At 39.9% G+C, this 20,459-nt stretch overlaps 2 protein-coding genes across 5 annotated transcripts in view; both read right to left on the reverse strand.

Moving 5' to 3' along the window:
- Positions 1 to 20,459, reverse strand: part of LTV1 (LTV1 ribosome biogenesis factor) — a 350,847-nt gene that overhangs the window by 30,680 nt on the left and 299,708 nt on the right. The gene's annotated exons all lie outside the window — the stretch shown is intronic.
- PHACTR2 (phosphatase and actin regulator 2) overlaps positions 1 to 20,459 on the reverse strand; it is a 134,400-nt gene that overhangs the window by 19,719 nt on the left and 94,222 nt on the right. For 3 of the 4 annotated variants that reach the window (XM_068677217.1, XM_068677219.1, XM_068677218.1), the window contains exons 4-8: positions 19,227 to 19,385; positions 9,027 to 9,263; positions 4,817 to 5,366; positions 3,315 to 3,514; positions 1,413 to 1,569 (exon numbers count right to left, since the gene is read on the reverse strand). In XM_068677217.1, the coding sequence (XP_068533318.1) occupies positions 1,413 to 1,569; positions 3,315 to 3,514; positions 4,817 to 5,366; positions 9,027 to 9,263; positions 19,227 to 19,385 (1,303 nt within the window). The remainder of the gene's footprint in view (positions 1 to 1,412; positions 1,570 to 3,314; positions 3,515 to 4,816; positions 5,367 to 9,026; positions 9,264 to 19,226; positions 19,386 to 20,459) is intronic. The other variant, XM_068677220.1, reaches the window with a different exon arrangement.

Here is a 20,459-nt window from a genome sequence, read left to right on the forward strand (position 1 = left end):
TGCTGCAGGAAGTTCCTGACCCAGCACTCACTGGGCTGTGGGAACAGGACTTCCACTGCCTTCAGACACTTTTCCACCAGATCTCTGCTCTTAGGTGCTGACCGCGACATTGGAAATTTTAAAAGAAGATGCCATAAACTCAGTTGTGATTTCAAACCTCTCAGCACAGGTATTGCACCTGGCATTGTACCAGGCACCATAAGCTTTGCACATCTATTTTATGACTGTGTGGTGAGGGTGCCAGCCTGGCAGAACTGGCAATGCCAGGCAGGAGAGCTGAGGGCAGGAATCAAAGAGCAGCTTGTTCACTGTAAACCCCAGGGGGAATACAGATAGGCAGGATGTGATTACCAGAGCTGGAATTTGGTTAGGAAAGCACTGATAACAACCAGGCTTCTTTATGAGCAGGAGAAAAATGACCTTGGGGCTCTACAAAAAAGATGTATGCCTCTCACAGTTAGGGAATGAAATAAATTATTTAGCTAGCCACGCAATTCACAGAGCACCTCAGCACATGTGCTAAGTGCTGGGGCTGGGCTGCTGGGCTTCTGTACTGGAGTAGCACTGGCTGCACTGCCCAGTATCTGGAAATCTAACAAACACAGGACATCCTCCAAGCCTGCCTGAGCTACATTGCTGAGCACAAGAGAAACAACGACAGGCCTGGGAAAATTCAGATGTATTGTAGTCTGTTCTCAGAGACTGTAAAAAACAAAATTAACACTTTGGATGATTTTTTTTAAGGTTTGTAAAAATAAAAGTGAAAACTTTTTTTTATTTACTTGAAAAAATTTTTAATGCAATGTTCTCAAGTTCAGGAGCAGAAAGTAATGTATGTCCCACAGCAGTTAGGAGCATGAGAAAGACATGCTCAGAGGTGAGCACACTACTGATCTGCAGTTGGTCTCTATTTATTTCTTTTGTTGGAACCAGTACATGAATAATTAATCATTTAGAGAACAGGAGAAGGGTGGGAAGGAACATAAGGAAGAACATGCACAGGCATACTTTGTGTGTCTGAAACTACAACTCTGACTGAGAGGGGGACACGTAAGTTCAAGTCCTTGCTAACCAGCATGAGGAAACGCTTGAACCATGGCACTGATTGTTCTGGAGTCATTTTTATTCCTATACAAAACAAACAAACAAACAAAAACATACAAAAACAAACAAAACCAAACAAACAAACTCAGCCCCTGAAGCTCTAGGTTTGTCTCCTGCAAAACAAAAATCTAAGGTGGACATTTTAAAGTTTTGTGAGAAATTAAAATACAATTTTAATTTCTCCAGACAGTTTTACCATGAAGATCCTGCACTGCATATTGGGCTGAATTTAAAATATGAACCCATTGTTATTCACCATCTTCCTCCACCTCCACCCAGTAAAAACACATTTACACTGCAACTAATACCTCACTAGCTTTGTTCCAATCTGATGTCTGATTTCCTGCCTCTCCTCTTCAGATGTGCACTGCAAGATGTTTTTGTCTTCTAATTCTTTCTTAGATGGTCTGTTGCCAAGTTTGATAGCAAGAGTATCCCTACGACGAATTTTACTTGCCAAAGAGCCTGAGGAAAGGAAGAGGAGGGTAAATTTAGTTCATTCATGCTTAGGTTACAAACACAAACTCTGAGTAAGGACTTTAATACCTCCCCAAAGCAGCCTTGTTCCAACATGCAGGAGAAGAATTTTAATTAACATCAAAAGGGAAATAGTTTCAACTCAGCTCACAACAATAAAAAGTTGGAAGACTTGCATGAAAAAGCTAACAGCCTAAATGACAGAGGAGCTTTACAAGGACAAATTTACATTTATGTGTCTTTGAAGTCTGATACGTTACAGGTTGATTTATTTATCTACTTAGTACTGTTAGCAAAATGCTGCTTTTTTCTTAATCTTTAAATGAAAATGGGAACAAAGTCTTGTTCTCTCATCTTTCTCATTCTTTTCTTTTTAGTCCCAATGTAATGCTACTTTTTTCTTGTATATTGCTTTCATCTTTAAATTGTTAAAAAAAAATAATAGTTGAATAAAATGAAAAACTCTCTGAGAACTTGTAAAGTATTCTAGGCAGGATGCCCCAGGCACTGAAGCAATCTCTTCATCCATAAAGTAGATACAGTAGGGACAACAGACACACCATCTTGCCTGTGTTAGTGTCAGCCAGCTGTGGAACAACTTCCCTTGTCTCTTGTTATTCTGACTGAGAGGGCTACCTATGTCCTATGATGACAGTATTTTATGATTTATGACAGTTTGTTAAGGTCACAGGCTCCCACTTCACTTCTTATTAAGACACTGCTGCTGTCTGAATTGACGAATTTTTAGTTGCTACCACTTTGTATGGTATTCAGACCAAAGGGAGAACTGCAGAAGACTTCAGTGTCTCAAGCTATCTGGCACTTCACCTTCTGCTGCACCAGCGTTCATGCTGTTATGTGCCTTGCCCTTGGGTCTCCTGCAGGACTTTCCAGAAGCTGCTGAGGACTGTCCAGTGAGAGCCAGTCCTCTTGGAGGTGGGTGTGCTCCACTGTAAGCAGCAGCCTGGAATGGTGGCTACATGATGCTGAGCCATTTGGGGGCTCATGTAGCATTTGGGTTGCCATGTAGCAACTTCCCCAATCACCTCATTCCCACGAGATCTCTAGTGCAAGTCAGTTCAAAGCCACACCGGTGCTTTAAGGGTAAAGATTCATTACATGGGCGAGCCCCAATCAATAAAACTTAGGGCTGATGCCCTAACGTGGAGGCCTTGTCCTACCCTGTTCTCCTGAACCCACTACTTCCACCTCCACTCCCAACTATGCAATGCTTGATCTGGGGCCCAGCAGGTTTTTGATCACAATTGTCTGGGAAGGGAGAAGGATACTCATTTCTCATTCACCACTAGGTACAACACTACATCATCTAAAACCATGCCATGCAGCCATATCCTCCTCTCTTTACTTTGCTAAACAGGGGTCAGGCATGGTCACATAATGTAATGTGCACAGGGTGGACTGCAATGTGTTGGTGGGATGCCCTGCAGTAGCACCACATCCTGGAAGAGAATCACCCACAGACTGATAGGCCTGCTTGCAGCTCTGTCCCAAAGTCTTTGCTCTCTTGCAGGTCACAGCTTAGTGGGGTCATCTACACAACAACTCATTGGGCGTAGGAATCATGGACTGCATGCAACCAGCGAGCTCCAGTTAGCAATCTGGCAACCACAGCAGCTTAGCAAGCTCTCTGAGCCAGCCCAGGACAAATGGATGTTAGATATACCCTAAGATGGCCACCCCTCCCCAGCACCCTCTTCTTGTTAGGGGCTTACTTTCAGCACTAGCATTATCATCATCGTCGTCATCGTCATCATCTGTGTACAGGATCGGCCCGTCAGAGTCCGAGTCGCTGCTGTGGCTCTCTCTGCTGCTTTCACTCTCAGGAGGGGCGGCAGCATCAGACGCCTCCTCCAGTGGTTCAGAGTGGGTCTGGTCAGGTGCCTCTGCTTCTTGGTCATCCTTGGTAGCCAGGCTACGAATTCGTAAGCAGACACAGTGTCACATCAATGCAAGCAGTAGAGAACATGAATGAGAGAGAGCCTGCATAAGCAAGCATGAAAATAAAAGTTCTGCTGCTCAAACTGACTTCTTTCTCTAAAACTGTATGTAGGTAAAACATATGCAATGTATATATATGTGCATGGGTATACGTATCTGTTTATGCATAAGCGTGTTAAGAAGAAAGATGCAAACAGTCTAAAAAGATGAGCTGCAAAGTCTTTGTACAGAAACATCATTGTTCTTGTTTATTTCTTGTGGGATAGTACCAACTACATAAAACCTAATGAGAGGAGAGAAACAGCTCATAAAGTTGGGGGTGAGAGGAGTCAGTCAGAGAGCAGGCAGGATTGCAAAGCTTCCTCTTCTGGAAGCCTGACTCTATTTACTGCAAATATAGTTTTATTGCTGTTGGGTGCAAAACATTCATTTCTATCACTGATGAATATGGAAATCGGCAGCAGAGGGCCCTCTGCCTTGGGAAAATCCTTTGTGTAAACGAAGGGTAGAGAAAAGGGAGAAGCAGCACAGGAATGCAACATTGGCACAGATGTACCAGCAAGGCTCCCTCTATTTCAAGGAAATTCTCTCGGTCACTGGCATCTAGACCAAAACCTCTTGGGTTGTTATGAAAGACACTGGGTCTTGTGGCAGGGAAAAGACAGATTAATAAGCTAGTTGTTTTTTTGCTGCCAACTATTTTGCGTAAAAAATATAATTATGACTTTGTTCTTGACTAGATTTTATAATATCTGAGACTTAGAAAAGCTATTAGGCAGTAGCAGACCAAACATTTACTAACCAATGCTTAAAACTGTCTTTAAGTCTGCAAGTGAATTCAGCTACTGAATCAAGAGCTTTATCAATGAGATTTTAAATTATATTCCCCCCAAAAAAGATATATATATATATATATTTTAAATAACAAACTTTTAATTAAGCATCCTTTCTTGCTTGCCTTTATGAGAGAGAAATAAAAGTGTTATCTGTGGCTAGCTGAGCTGTTGACTGCAGTGGTCAGTATTCAGCCAGGCAGCAATACAAGTGGCACATGATGAGAAATGCCATCATGGGGAATCATTAAATATTATGGGTGAATGGCTCAAAGATGTTCACAAGGGGGAAAATTGTGCTGGGATGCCCCTAAGAAATGGACACAAATTACCAGTCAGCATGCCTACAGCATCCTTTATGCAAAGGTAACACTAGAAACATGGGTTCCTGCAGGCTTTGCCACTTACCCATGACAGCAATGACTTACCAATGACCATCTCACCTTTTTGAGTCTTCTCCACTAGCATCTGGACCACCGTCTTGGGCTGTACTGCTCAGGTTGTCATCTGTGCCTTGCTCAGCCTGGAGAAGAGGTTTCATATCTGATCCAGGGATGGATGGCCTGGCTACCGAGCCCTCTGGCGCATCTTGGGCATCTGAGGAGACAGCGGGCTGACCAGCTGCAGCAGGAAAAGGAGGTGGAGGTGGAGGAGGAGCTGTGGTGGGAGGAGGGGGGACAACCAGCTTGCTCCGTTGGTCTATGTCCTCTGTTTCAGAAATTACTATGGAAGGCTGCTCAGGCTCAGATTTTTCTGCCTTCACTTCCAACCTGTTGGCTGTGGCACCTGAAGGGGAAGAAGCTGCCCCATCTGGTGCCGTTCGTGGGGCTGACTGCTTCCCAGCTTTCTTCTTGCCCCTGGGAGTCCCTGATGTGCCCGATTTGCTGGAAGTCTCCTTAGAGGCTTTGGAATGAGATGATGTGGACGAAGGAGATGGCGATGAAGAAGACTTGGAGACTGGTGCTTTTTTAGCATGTGAGGAACTAGAACTAGCTAAAATAAGAAAAGAAAAAGCATTTTACAGTCTTGCAACTATGCATTTTTTGCACCTTTCTGCATGAATTGCTTTGTATGCTGATAAAAATGAAAAATTTACACTTGATACTTCTATAACTCTTCATCTATATGCTTGAGATGAGTAAAGGTTGGAATTCACAATTCAGCTTTAGAGATGGGAAGACTGAAATGATGAATACTTGTCGAAGATCAGTGAAGGAGATCAACCTTAGAAATAGGTGAGATTTTGATCCTAGCATTCTGTGTTGGCCCATTTAGAAGTTGCCTGGACATCATCCACTACTTTTTTCCAAAACGTTTCTTGCCCTAGTTAAAAAATACATAAAAAAATGCTACTGGACCAAGAAAATTGTCTGACCTTTTCTATTATGTGATTTTTATGGTCTGAGCAGTAGGAGAACAATATGATTTTCCTCACACCTTTCAATGAACATCAGGACCATTGAGAGCATCAGTTAATTACATTTCACAATGTTCTTGCAAGTGGCATGCTCCTAGTTAATGTCAAGCAGCAGAGGGACAGTAAAATGAGATGTAATTTTGAGTCCAGATTGGTATGTCCATAAAACAGAGTTGGAAACCAATGATCTCATTCTGCACAAATGATGTCCAGAAGGAAAGAGGCACTGCAGGCCTTCTGTGAATACTGGAGCTCTTTGTCTTGACAGTGACCAACTCAAGTAGCCTTGAAAATGTGGTGACACAAGATTTTGACACTAGTTGCACGAACTGGCTGGTAATGTTTCTGTCTGCTGTTGTGATACTATACTGAAGCATATATGGTTGCACCTTGGCTCTAGTCAGTGCCCAGGTTTGCAGGAGAGCTCAGCTAGCAAGGTATGCCCCATGTGCATCCCAGCCACGTTTCTAATGGCTGCGTTGATGCACACATCACTTGGACTGGGAGCTTCAGAATTCTGACTTGCATTTAAAAAGCAATAAAACTGACAACCGCCTTAAAATTCAGTCCTCTTCATCCAAATGCATCCAACTCAAACACTTCTGCTGCAGTAAAAATGCATTAACCTCAAGAGCGCAAATGAAAGCATTATAAAGCTACACGGCAGCCTTGAAGCTAAGCTTACCGAATAAAACAGAAAGCTGTAATAAAAATCTGCTGAAAGGCCTACTTTACTTATAAGCATTTAAATAAAAACAAAACCCCAGCAGATTAGGATAGAATCAAAATACAGATACTGGCCATAATAAGCTCACGATACAAAAATAGCTTTCACAGTGTGACTGCTCTTAGTCTAAAAGAAGATGGAAAATAATTCAAAAGACACATTACACCGTTCTCTCCTGCAGCAGAATGTTATGGTTTATAAACATTTATAGAGCCATGTGGCTTTCAGTACATCTGGAAAAATTTGCAGGAACTCATGGCTTCAGGCATATCAGTGTCCCTCTTTTTGCCTTGAGGTAACTGTACGGGGCACGGCGCGGGATCTACTGATACTGCAGTCACCAGCCACACCGACTGACTTCACTTACCAGCAAATCAAAAGGAAACAAAGAAATGGTACAGGCGGCAGTTCCTAATTGCAATGGAAATAAATGGTGGCTCCAACCTGTATATTATTTAGCAGAAACCTCAGTGAGTAAGTAGATGGTACTAACAAAGGGCTCTGGTTCTGATCCAGCAAAGCACTTAAACACAGGCCCCAGCCAACAAAACCAGTTATGTGCTTAAACTTAAGAACTCCAGCACAATACAAATATACAGCTGCACTATTATTATCACTGGGAAAACGTCAAAAGATGTTTCCATTGAATGAAACCTTACATTATTCTCAGAACCCTCCTGGACTTGCAATCAGATACAAAAACTTGAAAGAATTCTCCCAGAGAAATTCACCCCCACACACTTTCACTCAGGTCAGAAGTGCTATTGCTATTGTTGCTTTAAGCTGGGCTGCCTGACAACTTTCTGTCAAGCCTCTTTTTCAGTAGAAAATTTGAATTTTGATTAAACACAGAAATTTCACGACCATTATTTGCCTTTTGGCACAAGTACATGCTTACGTTCATGTCCCCTTTCTCCCAGCTATACTGTTTCAGTTTGGAAACCTTCTGAGTAACCTCAGTTTCTCAAATCCTATTCTCCTTCATGGGACTAGATCACTGCACCACTTGTTCACTTTCATGGGGATCTGATAAACCTTGTGTATTAAATACTGCTCCCGATACATTCTCCTTATGAATCATTGCCCCTATTTAAAATGAAAACAATGTACCTAATGCTGAAAGAAATTACTAGTAGAAAATGTACTATTTTATACAAGAGGTACATTGATATATTTTATAGCTGTATGGTCTCAAGTACTGCATGAAATTTCAGCAAGGCTACTAAAAGACAGATCTGGAAATCGAATGTGTTTTAATTTAAGAACTGAGGTACCTGAGAGCTTGTTACCAACCACTCGCCTGAGCATTTTTCTATCTGATGGGTTGTTCTGTTTCTGCAAGGTCTGCTGTTATTAGGTTCCTTCACCTGGGAGGAACTGAGTTTTCCAGCTGCAAGTGAAATACAAGGAGCAAGTTCTGGGTTTTCAAAATGTTTATTCTTGTGGTCTATTGATGTAGTAGGGACAGTTAATACCAAGTTAATGGATATTTTATGGCAAAGTTATTATTGTAACTTTAGCAGTCTTGCAATGTTTTCAAACAATCCTCTTCTGTGTGCTTCAAATACAAAACTTGCCAAAATGTACAAGTTATGAAGAAGTATACTTGGAGAGAAAACTGGAGTGACTGAAGGGCTTTGAAAGACTCAAAGAGGATCGAAAATACAAGGTTTGTATAAGTTGGCCAGTGCACATATATATGCAGTCCATTCGTCATAATACTTCTTGCACTCAAATTATATTTGAATGTTTTCATTTTGGTTATTGTCTAAATTTCAACCACTCAAACTCCAGATCAGTACCTTAGAACAGCTACCTATAATCTAGCATCTTTGCAGAATTTTGGTTAAAAAGTGCAGTAATAAAAACATCTATTATGTGCCTGATGACTGACATTTTCCATTCTCAGTGCATATTTAGAATCACAAGAAGCTATCAACAAGCTCAGCAAGTCTGACTATTTCTAAGGATTTATAATTCTTCTTATTATTAATTAATTTATTTATTTTTCTCAGTTAAAACAACCACTACTCAACAATCTTTAAAGATCGCTTCCTGGTTTTATCCTTTACCTCTTTGAAATCTTCTCATCTTGTCACGTTAATTGGAATAGTTGTTACTTCCAGCAGAAAGTTACAGCAAAACCAAAAAAGTTTTACTTTGGGGCAACTCAGATGTATTTGGTTTCAGAAGTCGCCTTTTCCCCTGCTGATTCTTTGGCAGTTCTCTGTTTTATTACCAACACTTACATGTCACCTGGGAATTCAATATAGTCTCCGTTGTGCTTGGTTTTGTGCATACATTTGTTAGACAGCGAAGTGATTCATCTGATGTCTGGGGTGTTTGCAGACAGCAGAACCAGAGCTCAGTGGGAAGCTAGCTAAAAACATCAGAGGCATGCTCTTTAGTAGCACCACTATTTACAAAAGCAAAAGTTCTCACCAGACAAAGTCAAGCACCCCCATGCACATGCACCCACTGCAACAGGCACGGCCTGTGCAGTACTCACCAGCTTCCCGATTTGCACTGTGACTTGTTGGCTTTGGAGGTGGGAGAGGAGGCTGCTTAGCAGGAGCCTTTCCCTTTTTTTTAGCATGAGATGCTTCATTACTCTTATGGCTGGTGGTGGTTGAAGCAGCAATAGCATTTTTTGGTGGTAGCGGAGCTTTTTTAGATTTAGGCTTAGACTTGGGTAGTGGTGGAGCATGGGATGCCGGTATTTCTGGGCAGTGATCAGTAGTGCTCTCTATGGATAAGAAAGTGAATAGAAGCCAACTGACACAAACATATGCCACATACATTTAATAGCAAGCTTGACAATGACTACTTTTTGCTGCTTGAGCTCTTGGGAATCAGTACAGACTTCTTCATCTTCTGAAGTATTACTTTAGAAAAAAAAATTGCCATCTGTCTCCACTCAAGTCCCTCTCATTGAAGACTTTTGCCTGGCTCTTCTCTTATTCTTGCCTATTCTAGATCTCCAAGAACCCTCTTTAACTCTCAACATCCCCAACTAGACTGCTGCCTGCAAACAAAGCATGGGAAATACATGTACCATTTACTCCTCTCACAAATTCCCTTAGATTATTTCCAGTCCTCTTGAGATCAACAGGCTATAAAACCCAGATTCATGTGAATCTGAATGTGAACAGGGCCATTCCCTCAGCCACAGGTTCAAATATGGCTATGCAGCTGAAACTATCCCCTGCAGGAACCCATTCTCCTAAGCTGCAGAGTGCTTGCTCAGAGAAACAGCAAATTTATTTTGGGTATCTTCCCCAGGGTATTTCTACTCTTCAGAAAGAGATGAAGCTAAATTAAAATAGGATGTCATTTGCCATGGGAATGCTCTTCTCTCCTGCGTACTCCGAGTACTGTCACCAGACTGCAGTTTTAAGAGTCATCAGTTACTTAGCCTTAGAAAATCCCGACTTTATCTACATCGTGTAGTCCAGTAGGAATGGCTCTGCAGGGTGAAAACTGGTAACACTGAGGACCCTATAACCCCAAGTGTGTACTTCATGAGATTTTATGTTGGACTAGCTTCAGCCTAGTTCTGTAGACCACATGCCCAGATGTGGTGGAAGCATCACCAGTTCCTGAATGCAGCTTTGGTTTTAGTTTCATTCAAAGGGAAGCTGGTTTGTGTGCTCTGCAAACCAAAGAATGGTAAGCAGGGATGATCTGGAAATTCACTTTGGAACTGCATTCCTAGCACTAATGTAGATGAGCCATTTAGAGTCAGCACAACATTTTGCAATATAATCTCTACAGTTGTTAGACTGTAGCTGGTAGTCAGATGGGAATCTTTATTTATTCCATCACACCAACTCTGTGCCCATTTGGGCTCAAGATAGCCTTTCCAAGCCTTTTGGAAAAAGGATGTTATAAAACCAAGAGCATAAAATCAAAATCATATGGGCTTTACATGCATGTTAGTATAAATTACAATGGTCAGGGAACAAAGAAGCCAAGCACATATCAAAATACTTCCAACAATCTCTCTCTCTCTCTTTTTTTTTTTTTTTAATCACTAAAGAGGAAACCAATTCACTTCTTGAAGTATGTTCCTACAAAAGCCTTGCTCTTACACACATTAAGTGGCTGTTCCTGGATCTTCTGTCCATTCCTCACCCTTTTCCTTCTTCTGTGAAAGATTCCCAAGAGATAAGCAGCATCTTTTCATTTTAAGATTAGTAAATGAAAAATAAAAATTGTGTTGGACAATGACGACATTCTTTATCTGAGAAACAAAGCCTTTTCAAACTCTAGTTTAAGGCTTGTTAATATGAACCTAATGCATCACCTGCATATATTAAGAGCAACATGCACATGTGTCTCTTTAACAACCAAAGGAATTAAGACTAACAGTCCAGCATCTTCCTCCTTTATTTCCAGCCCATATAATCACATGATAGACTAATATGTTTTTGCTAATGTTGTACAAGAACCATTGTTTTACAGTTAGCAAGCAGATTCTTTCGAGCACAGATCCTTGTATGACCTCTTTGTTTTCCTACCTCTTTCTTCTGGACCAGAGAAAGACTTTGGAAGAAGAAAAAAACATGTTTGTTACATTTTGCTTTCCTCTTTTATAGCAAACAGCATCTCCTTGTGAAACTCTACTTAACTTCATTCAAAGTTGAAAACCTGATTTAATTCTGAAAAAGCAGGACATTTTAAAATTTTAGTTCCATTATAGTAACATAGCAAGAGAAGGTAAAATTTTGAAGGGCATGATGATCAGAAATAATTTTAAGTGTAAACCATTCCTTGATATACCTTTTCCTTATGGGTCCAGCATGTTAAAACTTTATTTACTACCAAGAAACAACTGTAAATTTGTGTATTTATACATTGCCACTGTGTTCTGCTTCCAGTCATATTCATACAAAAAATCTTTAGGAGAGAATAATAACCTATTAAAAAGAAATACTCCACTCACCATATTCTAAGGAAATGTAGTGCAATTATTTAGAATCTTGGTTGATTAACATTCAACTATATAAGTGATTAAATAATGTGTCACAGAATTTATCTTATGTATTAGCAAAAAAAGTACAAAATACAAGGCTAAATCTTTACTTAGTTGCAAGTAAGAATATGTTAATGACACCCAACCAACAATTTTCAGTTCTGTAGAAAAATAACTAAAATGTATAAATGAAAAACAAAATTAGAACAGTTCATTCAAATCAAAGTCTCTGCTTGCAGACTTAAGTTGTAATTAAAACTGGTAATTTATATAATATTGATTTTAACTGAAATACCTCACCATCACTGGGATATCATCTCTTTATCTAGGACAGTTCTTTCCATACTGTTACGTACATCATAACAAAGTCTGGCAGACTCTTTTTGCACAGTAGAACCTTATTTGCTCAGATAGTTACAGCTCCCTTTGAATCTTGACTGTACCTTGATTATGCATATGCCCTTTTCTTGGCCTTGACTAGTGAGTCATCTCGTATCCACAAGGAAAGCCATGGTGAAGAGAATTGCTCTTCCCATTGCTTTTACCATGTCGTATTGCCATATTATCTTTGTCTTTACTAACTTTGTTAGCTTCACTTTTTATCTCATCAGGTACAAGCCCAAAGGCCCTCAGCGTCAGTCTGATCCTGCCCAAACTGTTGTTTCTCACTTACTCTTGAGACACTGATTCCCAGTTCCCACCTGACTAGGCCATTACACTAGCTTTTGCTGCCAACAAGCCGTGTGTTGAAGTAGACAATATTTCATTGATTTTCCTCTGCTGCTCTCAGGTTTGGAAGGCTCTCCTTGTCAACATTCACAAATATACCTATCAACTGTCATCTCCTACATTACACTCTATTATGATGCCAAAGCTGTCAATTTTTAAGCTGCTGGCACTGTTCTTGTTTTCCTGGTGTAGTCTCCTCTTGTTTTTCAGTGTGTCACTGAAAAAAAGAGAGGACACCACTATCTTTTACTGCAAGTCCACTGGAACATTTCTGTGTTTTTCTGTATTTATGTAAGCCACCATAAAATAAATTTCTGGTCTATGTGTGAGTACTGCAGTAGTACAAACAGCTAATAATGAAACACTGGCATGCTCTTGAACAGCAACAGGAACGGTCTGATGTCTGTAAATGGCTCAAGATAAAATTATGCTGTAATTGTACCTCCCTAGCATGACTCTGCTTGAATATGGGTCCTTGGTCTTCAAGCCTGTTCTTTCTCATCTCAGTTGTGACTGCCAAATCAAGGAGCTGGCTGAATCAGCTCAGTTCATCTATTTGTTCAAGCCCATCCCCAAGGTATCTCGGTACCAGCTGTGATGCATTTTTATTGCTGTTTCTTTTCTTAATTTACAGATCTGTTCATCACAAACTGGACTTTTAACAAAAGGTCTCCAAATGACCATCAGATAGGAGTATCTTTTATTCACTTCTGCCTTCATCAAGACATCTGCTGTAAAAGCAATGTCCCCATAAATTATTTTTAATAGGAAAGTAAAGCAAATGTTAATATCTCATTAAGCATTTGGATCAATAATATGTTTATACTTGGAACAAATTTTCCAAAGACCAGATTTTCAAGAAAGCTCACTTTGAGATCAGATTTTTTTGTTCCCAGAAACTGTGGTTGAGACCAGGCTTTTAAGAATGCTGTTTTCTCATATAAACACCTAAACAATGGCCAGGATTACAAAACACTCAGTGTACAGCAGCTCTTGTAGAAACCCTTCAAGTGTCAAAGATTTTTCAGAGATTCCAACATGCCGTATTCACTGGAAAATCAAATGACTTATATTGGAAGCTAAACGTGACACCGTTTGTAAACTGTGGACCAAATGGTGGTTTTGAAGAACTGTGTCAGTCTTTAATGTAGTCTCAGAAAACATACACAACCGGGTTGTATAATACATGTATGTTTTCTTTACTTTTGTGAATTTCTAAGGAATTGAAGGTCCAAGCTGTTTTACCCCAGGATTTTGTCATACAGTACTGATGCTTTTGTTCTTACAGATAGAGCAGTGATATGAAGATAGCTCACAGAGAACCAATACTGCTGCAGTGCAAGCATATAATCTATATCGACTGCAAAGCACCCTTCTCCTGGAAGATGAGCATAACTCAGTGGAGTAACACTACATAAAATCGAAGTTGGAAATAATGTATGATTTGTTGCCTTTTGCAGAATAAATCCCTGTAAAGAGAAACTCAGTGTGTTTTGAGAACTGAGAGTTTCCTTTCCAGTCTATGCAGAGACCTGTGTTGTGATTAATCAAAACCCAGGAAGTTGTCATTCAGAAACGTGGGACGACAGACAACACAAGGTGTCTTTTGTCTCATTTTTGGACTCACTGACTGTGCTGACGCAGGTGGTCAACTCATTCAGATGCTTTCATAAACTTCGGATTTAAACAGCTCCATTTTTTGTCCATGCTATTGCTACTAAAATTGTTTGAGAAAACACCCATTTTAATTGTTAGAAAGTTTCCCTTAATTTCCAGTCTAAACGTATTTCAAGCCACTGTTTATTCCTTTCTACTTGTGCCAGCATTGTCCTTCAGCCATGCTCTCTCCTGGCTGTATACCAACTTGTCACATTCATTGAATGCACTCAGACTAAGGCTCAGTTTTGCTAGGTTGAACAAGAACAGCTGTCTCATGACGCTCTTAGCAGCCCTATCTGCATTCATTCGAGTTTTGAATTCATCCTTCCTGAAGACAGATGAGCGGATCTGTACATATGCAGGCTTCCAGATCTTGCTTACTGTACAATGTCAGCAGCACCCCGTGCATGAGGCCTTCTAACAGAGACAGAGTAGAAATCAGAAGGAGAAGGAAGAAAGGGCCAGGTGTAACATCTGACCTAAAGTAACCATGTTCAAATATTTCACATTGGTTCCAAGATAAAAAGGAAACACACAAAAAAAAACAACCCAAACCCACTATCATTTTACACTGCTAACTGCCCAACTGCATTGTAAAAAGTAAACTATTAAGTCAAGACAGAATATCTGAAACATCTTCACTGTTAGCTGCATATTTTATTATTTTCTTATTCTACAGAAGACTTGTAAAGTGAATAGGCATACTGGTTTCTATGTTCCCTTATGCTTTTTGTATAGATATTTTCTAACAATTCAATGGTTACTCTTCTAAAATCCTGTCTACCTCCTATTCCTGAAGCCATGTTAGGATATCTTTTCTATAAATGAAAAAAAAATTATAAAAATGGCAGCTTTACAAATTAGGAGCTTTCCTCTGCCACTAAACATACATGGGTGAAAGCTTGCACCTCTCACATCAGTCTGCTGGCATGGGATAGCCTGGCTGACTTGGTGAACAGTCTCTGACCAAACAGAGCTTTACCTAGAGTAGCTTTCCTTTTAAGAAGACTTGGATTCAGCCTCATTTACATAGTTCAGGTGATGAATAGAAGATATACTATTCTTACAAGAACAGTTTTTAGCCAGCAAATAACTCAGATGGACTGAGACCTACAAGAAGATTCTCGTGAGCCAGGCAAAAAAAAACCCACAACTTTTACGTATTGTGCTCATAGATGATATACAAAGCTTGGGGTTGTAGGAAGCCAACAAGACACAGAAGAGGGAGAACAGTCTGCCTTGTCTCTCACAGGGAGTGGTTTGCAAAACTGGTCTGTTGAAAGACTTCTCTATAAGACCCTGGAAGACGAAATAAAGCAAAGACCTCTGAGAAAAGGAACCTAGAAAATTTGAGTTTGAAGAACAATCTCTTGTGCACAAACTGGAGTGTTGGTCAGCAAGTATGCATACTCAAAAGACCAGAGCTTATGATTCCCTTTTTCCTTTTCCGTTTATCCATCAGAAAAACAAAAGATTAAATTTAAAGGCAGAGTTAAGCGACAGCTGATAAAGCGTATGGGAAAGGACCTCTGAACCCAACATACTCTGACCTGAACGTTTGCCAGCTCTCAAGGTCAGTTATCAGGTGGGGGAAAAGCATTATACACATGGATCCTATGAATTCATTTGGAAACAGAACGACAAATTGTTTCCTTCACTGAAACACGTGAGAAAACCTAAGAGGATCTCAGGTCTGCTATAAACAGTATAGGAACATTTCAGAAGCTTATGCTTCATGTCTCCCACAACACCCACAGCACCCACAAAAGAGCTCTGGCTTCCTGCAGTGCAGTTATTTATCAGAGTTTTATCACACAGACCTGACTGATGGTATGCAAAATGAAACTTCTGCTTACTTTTTTCCAGGCCATATCTTACAAATGGTTACTGAACCTTTCACTTCTTCAACCCCAAGGTAAAAATGAAATGTGAAATTATCTACCAGAATCACGGAAAGATATTTAGCTTCCCATGATTAAAAAAAATAAATTTTAAAATAATACAAACAGAACTCAGATACAAACTCAGTGTTCTCTGGTATTTCTGAATGCCAGAGACATCCTGGGAGGATAAGAAGGAGCTCTGACACAGTACCAGGGGGTTTTAAAATGTGCAGCAAGCATGCTGTATCATCATACTATGTCCCTGTACCTACAACAGCTACAGTTTTGACATCTACTCTACTGATGTTGCTTTTGCTCTTCTCTACCACTGTTGTAGGGGACAGGAGGCAGAAAGCCTCCTTGGATCCCATATGTGATGCTCATACCCCACTGTGAACCTGGAGTGCTGGGGTCTGTAGGGTCTACTATAAGACAAGTGCCATAGGTCAGGAGCCCTGGAACGACAGCATGGTCCAGTCTGCTGGCCAGACAGCCAGCAGGTACTTTGGCACACTGCCTGTCCACTTGCTGCTCTGCATCCCTTCCAGGGTGCTCACAGAGAATGGCTACAGTTTAACTTTGTGTTTTCTGCAAAAGACAAAAGATGGTAGGCACTTTTAGTCAAAGCAGAAAAAAAGATAAAAATCAGAATTTGAGCTGGTGCATGTGTAATGTGAACAAATGATCTAGAAAAAAAGATCCAGGCTCTGGTTTCTCCTCTGCAAAGTTTTATCACTCAATTACCTGTTTTTGTAAAACTGTCACCAGCTTCTTATTATCCTGCCATAAAGGAGAAATTTCCTTTTAAACATCCCACTCGGATGACTGACATATCATTACTACAAACAGTAATAGTTACACTATGAAATCTCCAAAGGGATTTTTTCACCCAAATATGAAAGGCACCTGCAAGCTGACAAGCAGCAGAGGGGGGCAAGGTTTGTAGAGCTGTCTGGCAGCACAGTGAGCAGTGTTCAAGCTTTTTCTTTATACCCTTGTGCTTAATTTGTTTCTGGGCTGTATGGCTGGGCCTATCATTTGCCCTGTTGACACTGCGTTTCCGTGGCTTATGCTGAAACAGCTTTTTTTCTGTAATTTAATTTAACCCCTAACATATTCCCAGTTCTTTCAAGCATTGTGCCAGCTCTCATCACTTGATCACCATGCATGTCACCCTTTTTGAACTTTCAGTGTCAGCAGTTATCATATTTATATTGGAAGTTCATTGTCAAGACCCACTTGAACTGGAGAGCAAATAAAGACCACCACAATTTCATAGAAGAGTTTTAAAATAACCTCATAGCTTTCAGGGGCTAAGATGCATTTTTAGGAACATTTTGATTTGGCAGGAGTTTGAACTGCAGCACAGCGAACTACTAAACAGCAGGAATTAATCCTGTCTTCAGGTCTTATAAACATGCAAAGTGTATATAACTTCCTTTAAGATTTACACACAAGAGTTCATGACTCTAAAAAGCCTAACATCAGCCTCTGTAAAGATGAACAAGAACCCATTTTTTGTGGCAGCCTGGATAGTATTCATTCCACCTATCTCAGTTCTTCTGACAGAGGACTGTGATGTGAAACAGGAGCATGCTTTATGGTCTGAGCAGAATATACCACCCTAGGTATTCCTGCAGTCCTGCTGCAGCTCTGGTTTTGATGCTCTGTGAGGTGGCAGATAAATATTAATATATAATCAAATAAATATAAACCCATTAGCAGTTCATTTCTCACTCTGTCAGTGACTGTATGTGCAATGCATGCATATGGCACCTGCTATAAAAAAGCACTGAGGATTAATCTGCTAGGTGAGATTACTCTGTGGTCCTTACTCTTGCACTGAGTTAACAGACTGGCTCACCTTCTTGCTTAATGTAGTATGAAGGGACTGGAGCGATAGTTATATATTCTTTGGCACCGAGCCTACTCCTGTACGGCAATCATTTCAAATTTCTTTAAGGTTAGTGCAATATATAGGGTGTGCAGAGTGTAATAATGTGTTTGAAACAGATACTGAACTTTCCCCTTTTCATGAGAGTTCTACATTCTGCAGAGTCAGCTAGATGGGATTTCAGAAATGGGATTTTAGAAATGTGTATTACCAAAAAAAAAAAAAAAAAAAAAAAAAAGCACCTTAGGAAAACTTCCAAAACCTGACAGTTCCAGAAGGCTGTATTTAGGGATGCATAAAATAATAAGTGATCTGATCTAACCCCAAAGTTAACCTGAACCATTTTAAAGGACTTTTCCATGGCTTTTGCAACTCTTTTTTCCTGACCCAATACACATCTGGTTCTAGTTGGCATCAAAAGATAGATGCATTTAAATGTCATGAAAAAAGCTAATCATGTATTTCTGGCTTGTTGGGAGACAGGAAGTACTAGAAATCTCATAAGAAAGGCAGTTCTCCTTGGATATCCAGCCACTTTTTACATAGTTAAGTGATTTACATAGTTCAGAGAAGAATTCAAATTGTTGTTAGCTGAACTGGCCCTCTCAACCTCCAGAGGCTCATTCATCACTAGGTAGAGGTTACTAGAAAACATTGGAAAGACTGCTCAGTCTAACAGCCAGCCATGAAGTTCTTGGTCTTTTGTATCCTTGCTCTTTCCTGTAGAAAAATCCAATAAATGGAACAGCATTTACGAATGCTTTTTTTTTTTTTTTTATTTTTTTTTGGGTTAGAAGAAGTGGTCCAGTATTCAAGATGCTAGAGAAAGAAGTTTATAAGCAGTCAAAACCCGTGTGATTCCACCTTAGTGTTTACCTTTTCTTTATTCAGTCAAGCACCTTTACCAAGGTGAGTCTGAATACAAAATTAATATGGACCTTGGGATTTAGTGCCTAATAAATATTATCAGTATTATGTGTGTTTTATTTATAAAAAAATCCTAGGGTCATAAAGTACATTTTCCATAAATGACCTAGGTTCATTTTGCTGTAGCAAGATATTTCCTTGAATATTTCTGAAGAACTTGGAATACAAGTGTTTAGGATGTAATCAAAACCACTCGAAATGAGCTGCTAAAGTTATTTTCAAAATGACACATAGTTTTCAAGTAGCTTAAACACATATGAACATTTACGCCACAAGCCACATCTGCAATGATATTGCAAGGTGATGCATATGCACTTAGTGTCTTCTTTCACAAAAGGAAAACCTGAAACCAGAGCTTGCCCTCAGCTTCAAGGAAATGCTCCCAGGGAATTAAGAAATCAAACATCTCTGTGTGTATTGTCATGCTCAGACCATGCTTCTCTTTATTACCTTACTATATCCACAGTAAAAAGCATGCCTACCAGCGATGAAATACTGATGTTTCACATGTCTATCTTCTCGGCAGGTTCTGCTGGCATCCTTGTTGCAGAACAGAACTCACAGCATGTTAGTGTTAATGGAATAACACGTTAATATTTTAAGCAGGTGAAAAACAAGTTTGCGATAAATGTGTTCATTTACCTTTTTGATCTTCTTTTTTTCCTTCCAATGCAGAAGCTTTCTCTGATGAAGTACCATTATCTCCACTGGCTTTTACTATGTTTTCTTCTTGTATGGTTTCTTCACCAATGGCTACGGTGTGTCCATTTGAAGTTTCAAAATTTACTGTTACATCACCATCTGAAATGAAAATTAAAAAGCCATTGTCTAAATTAACTACTTGCTTAGCACCCATTGACAACACACAACATCTCTCTACTTTCAAGTTTCCATGGAAGCAAAGCAGAAAGATTTACTGAAATGTAAAACAGGCTATAAATATGCTCTGAAAACTAAGGACCTCTGTAGGCTGTCAGCCACTTTGGGTGGGTACCTCTTCTGGAGCAGGCCTACTTTCCAGGTCTGTCATCATGATTCCATCTTGGGGTATGAACTCACTACACATCAGCATCCCATACTCTTCCTCCCCACATCATGGTTTACACAGCTAAGAAACGTGTGCATGTAACACAGTGTAGCTGCACTGTTTCCATAGGTCCCAAATCTGGACAGTTATTGGGTAGAGTTGTAGGACTACTATGGTGCATCTCAGTAGGTAAATCAGGCAGGAATTCTCAGAATGTGTGTACCCAGCTAATGAATGTGACTTTATTATTAATAAGTAAATATCCAATCTTAAGAACCAAGGTAAGGTCCTCCTGTATCATATCACATACTGCTATTAAATTTTGCAAGCCCAATTCTTTCCCAGCTCTGATGATATTTTACTCACTTACCTGGACTACCCCAGCTATGTTTTCTTTTTCCTCATGAAAAAAAAATAAAAATTCTTGTCCTTATTTGTATCTGTATTCCTGAAAAATGCTACATACTCTTGCTGGCTCATAGCTTTCTCTATTCCCTGATTGCTGTTCACTATTCCATGCATTTTAAAAATGTTGCTGATTTTCTTCTCTGTTTGTTTCTCAGATTTGTTATCTTTATGTTGCTCGCACCTCACCTGCAGTTCACAGAGATGATTGTTTCCTCCTATAAGGTGCTCTTGCCATCCATTCAAAAATTATGCAACTTTACCTGGCATCTCTTTTGGTTCCTCCTGTTGTTTCTTCATTAATCATGCATGGTTCTTCTCCTCTTCTTCACTGCTGTATGCTGTCAGACTTGGATTTTGGCAGTTCCCTTGTTTCAATACAATTAGGTAGATTTTCTTTTACCCCCTTAGGCTGCTCAGTGGGTTAAGCTGATGGTTTCATT

This window comes from Anas acuta, chromosome 3 (genome assembly GCF_963932015.1).
Source record: "Anas acuta chromosome 3, bAnaAcu1.1, whole genome shotgun sequence".
NCBI classification, from domain to species: Eukaryota; Metazoa; Chordata; class Aves; order Anseriformes; family Anatidae; genus Anas; species Anas acuta.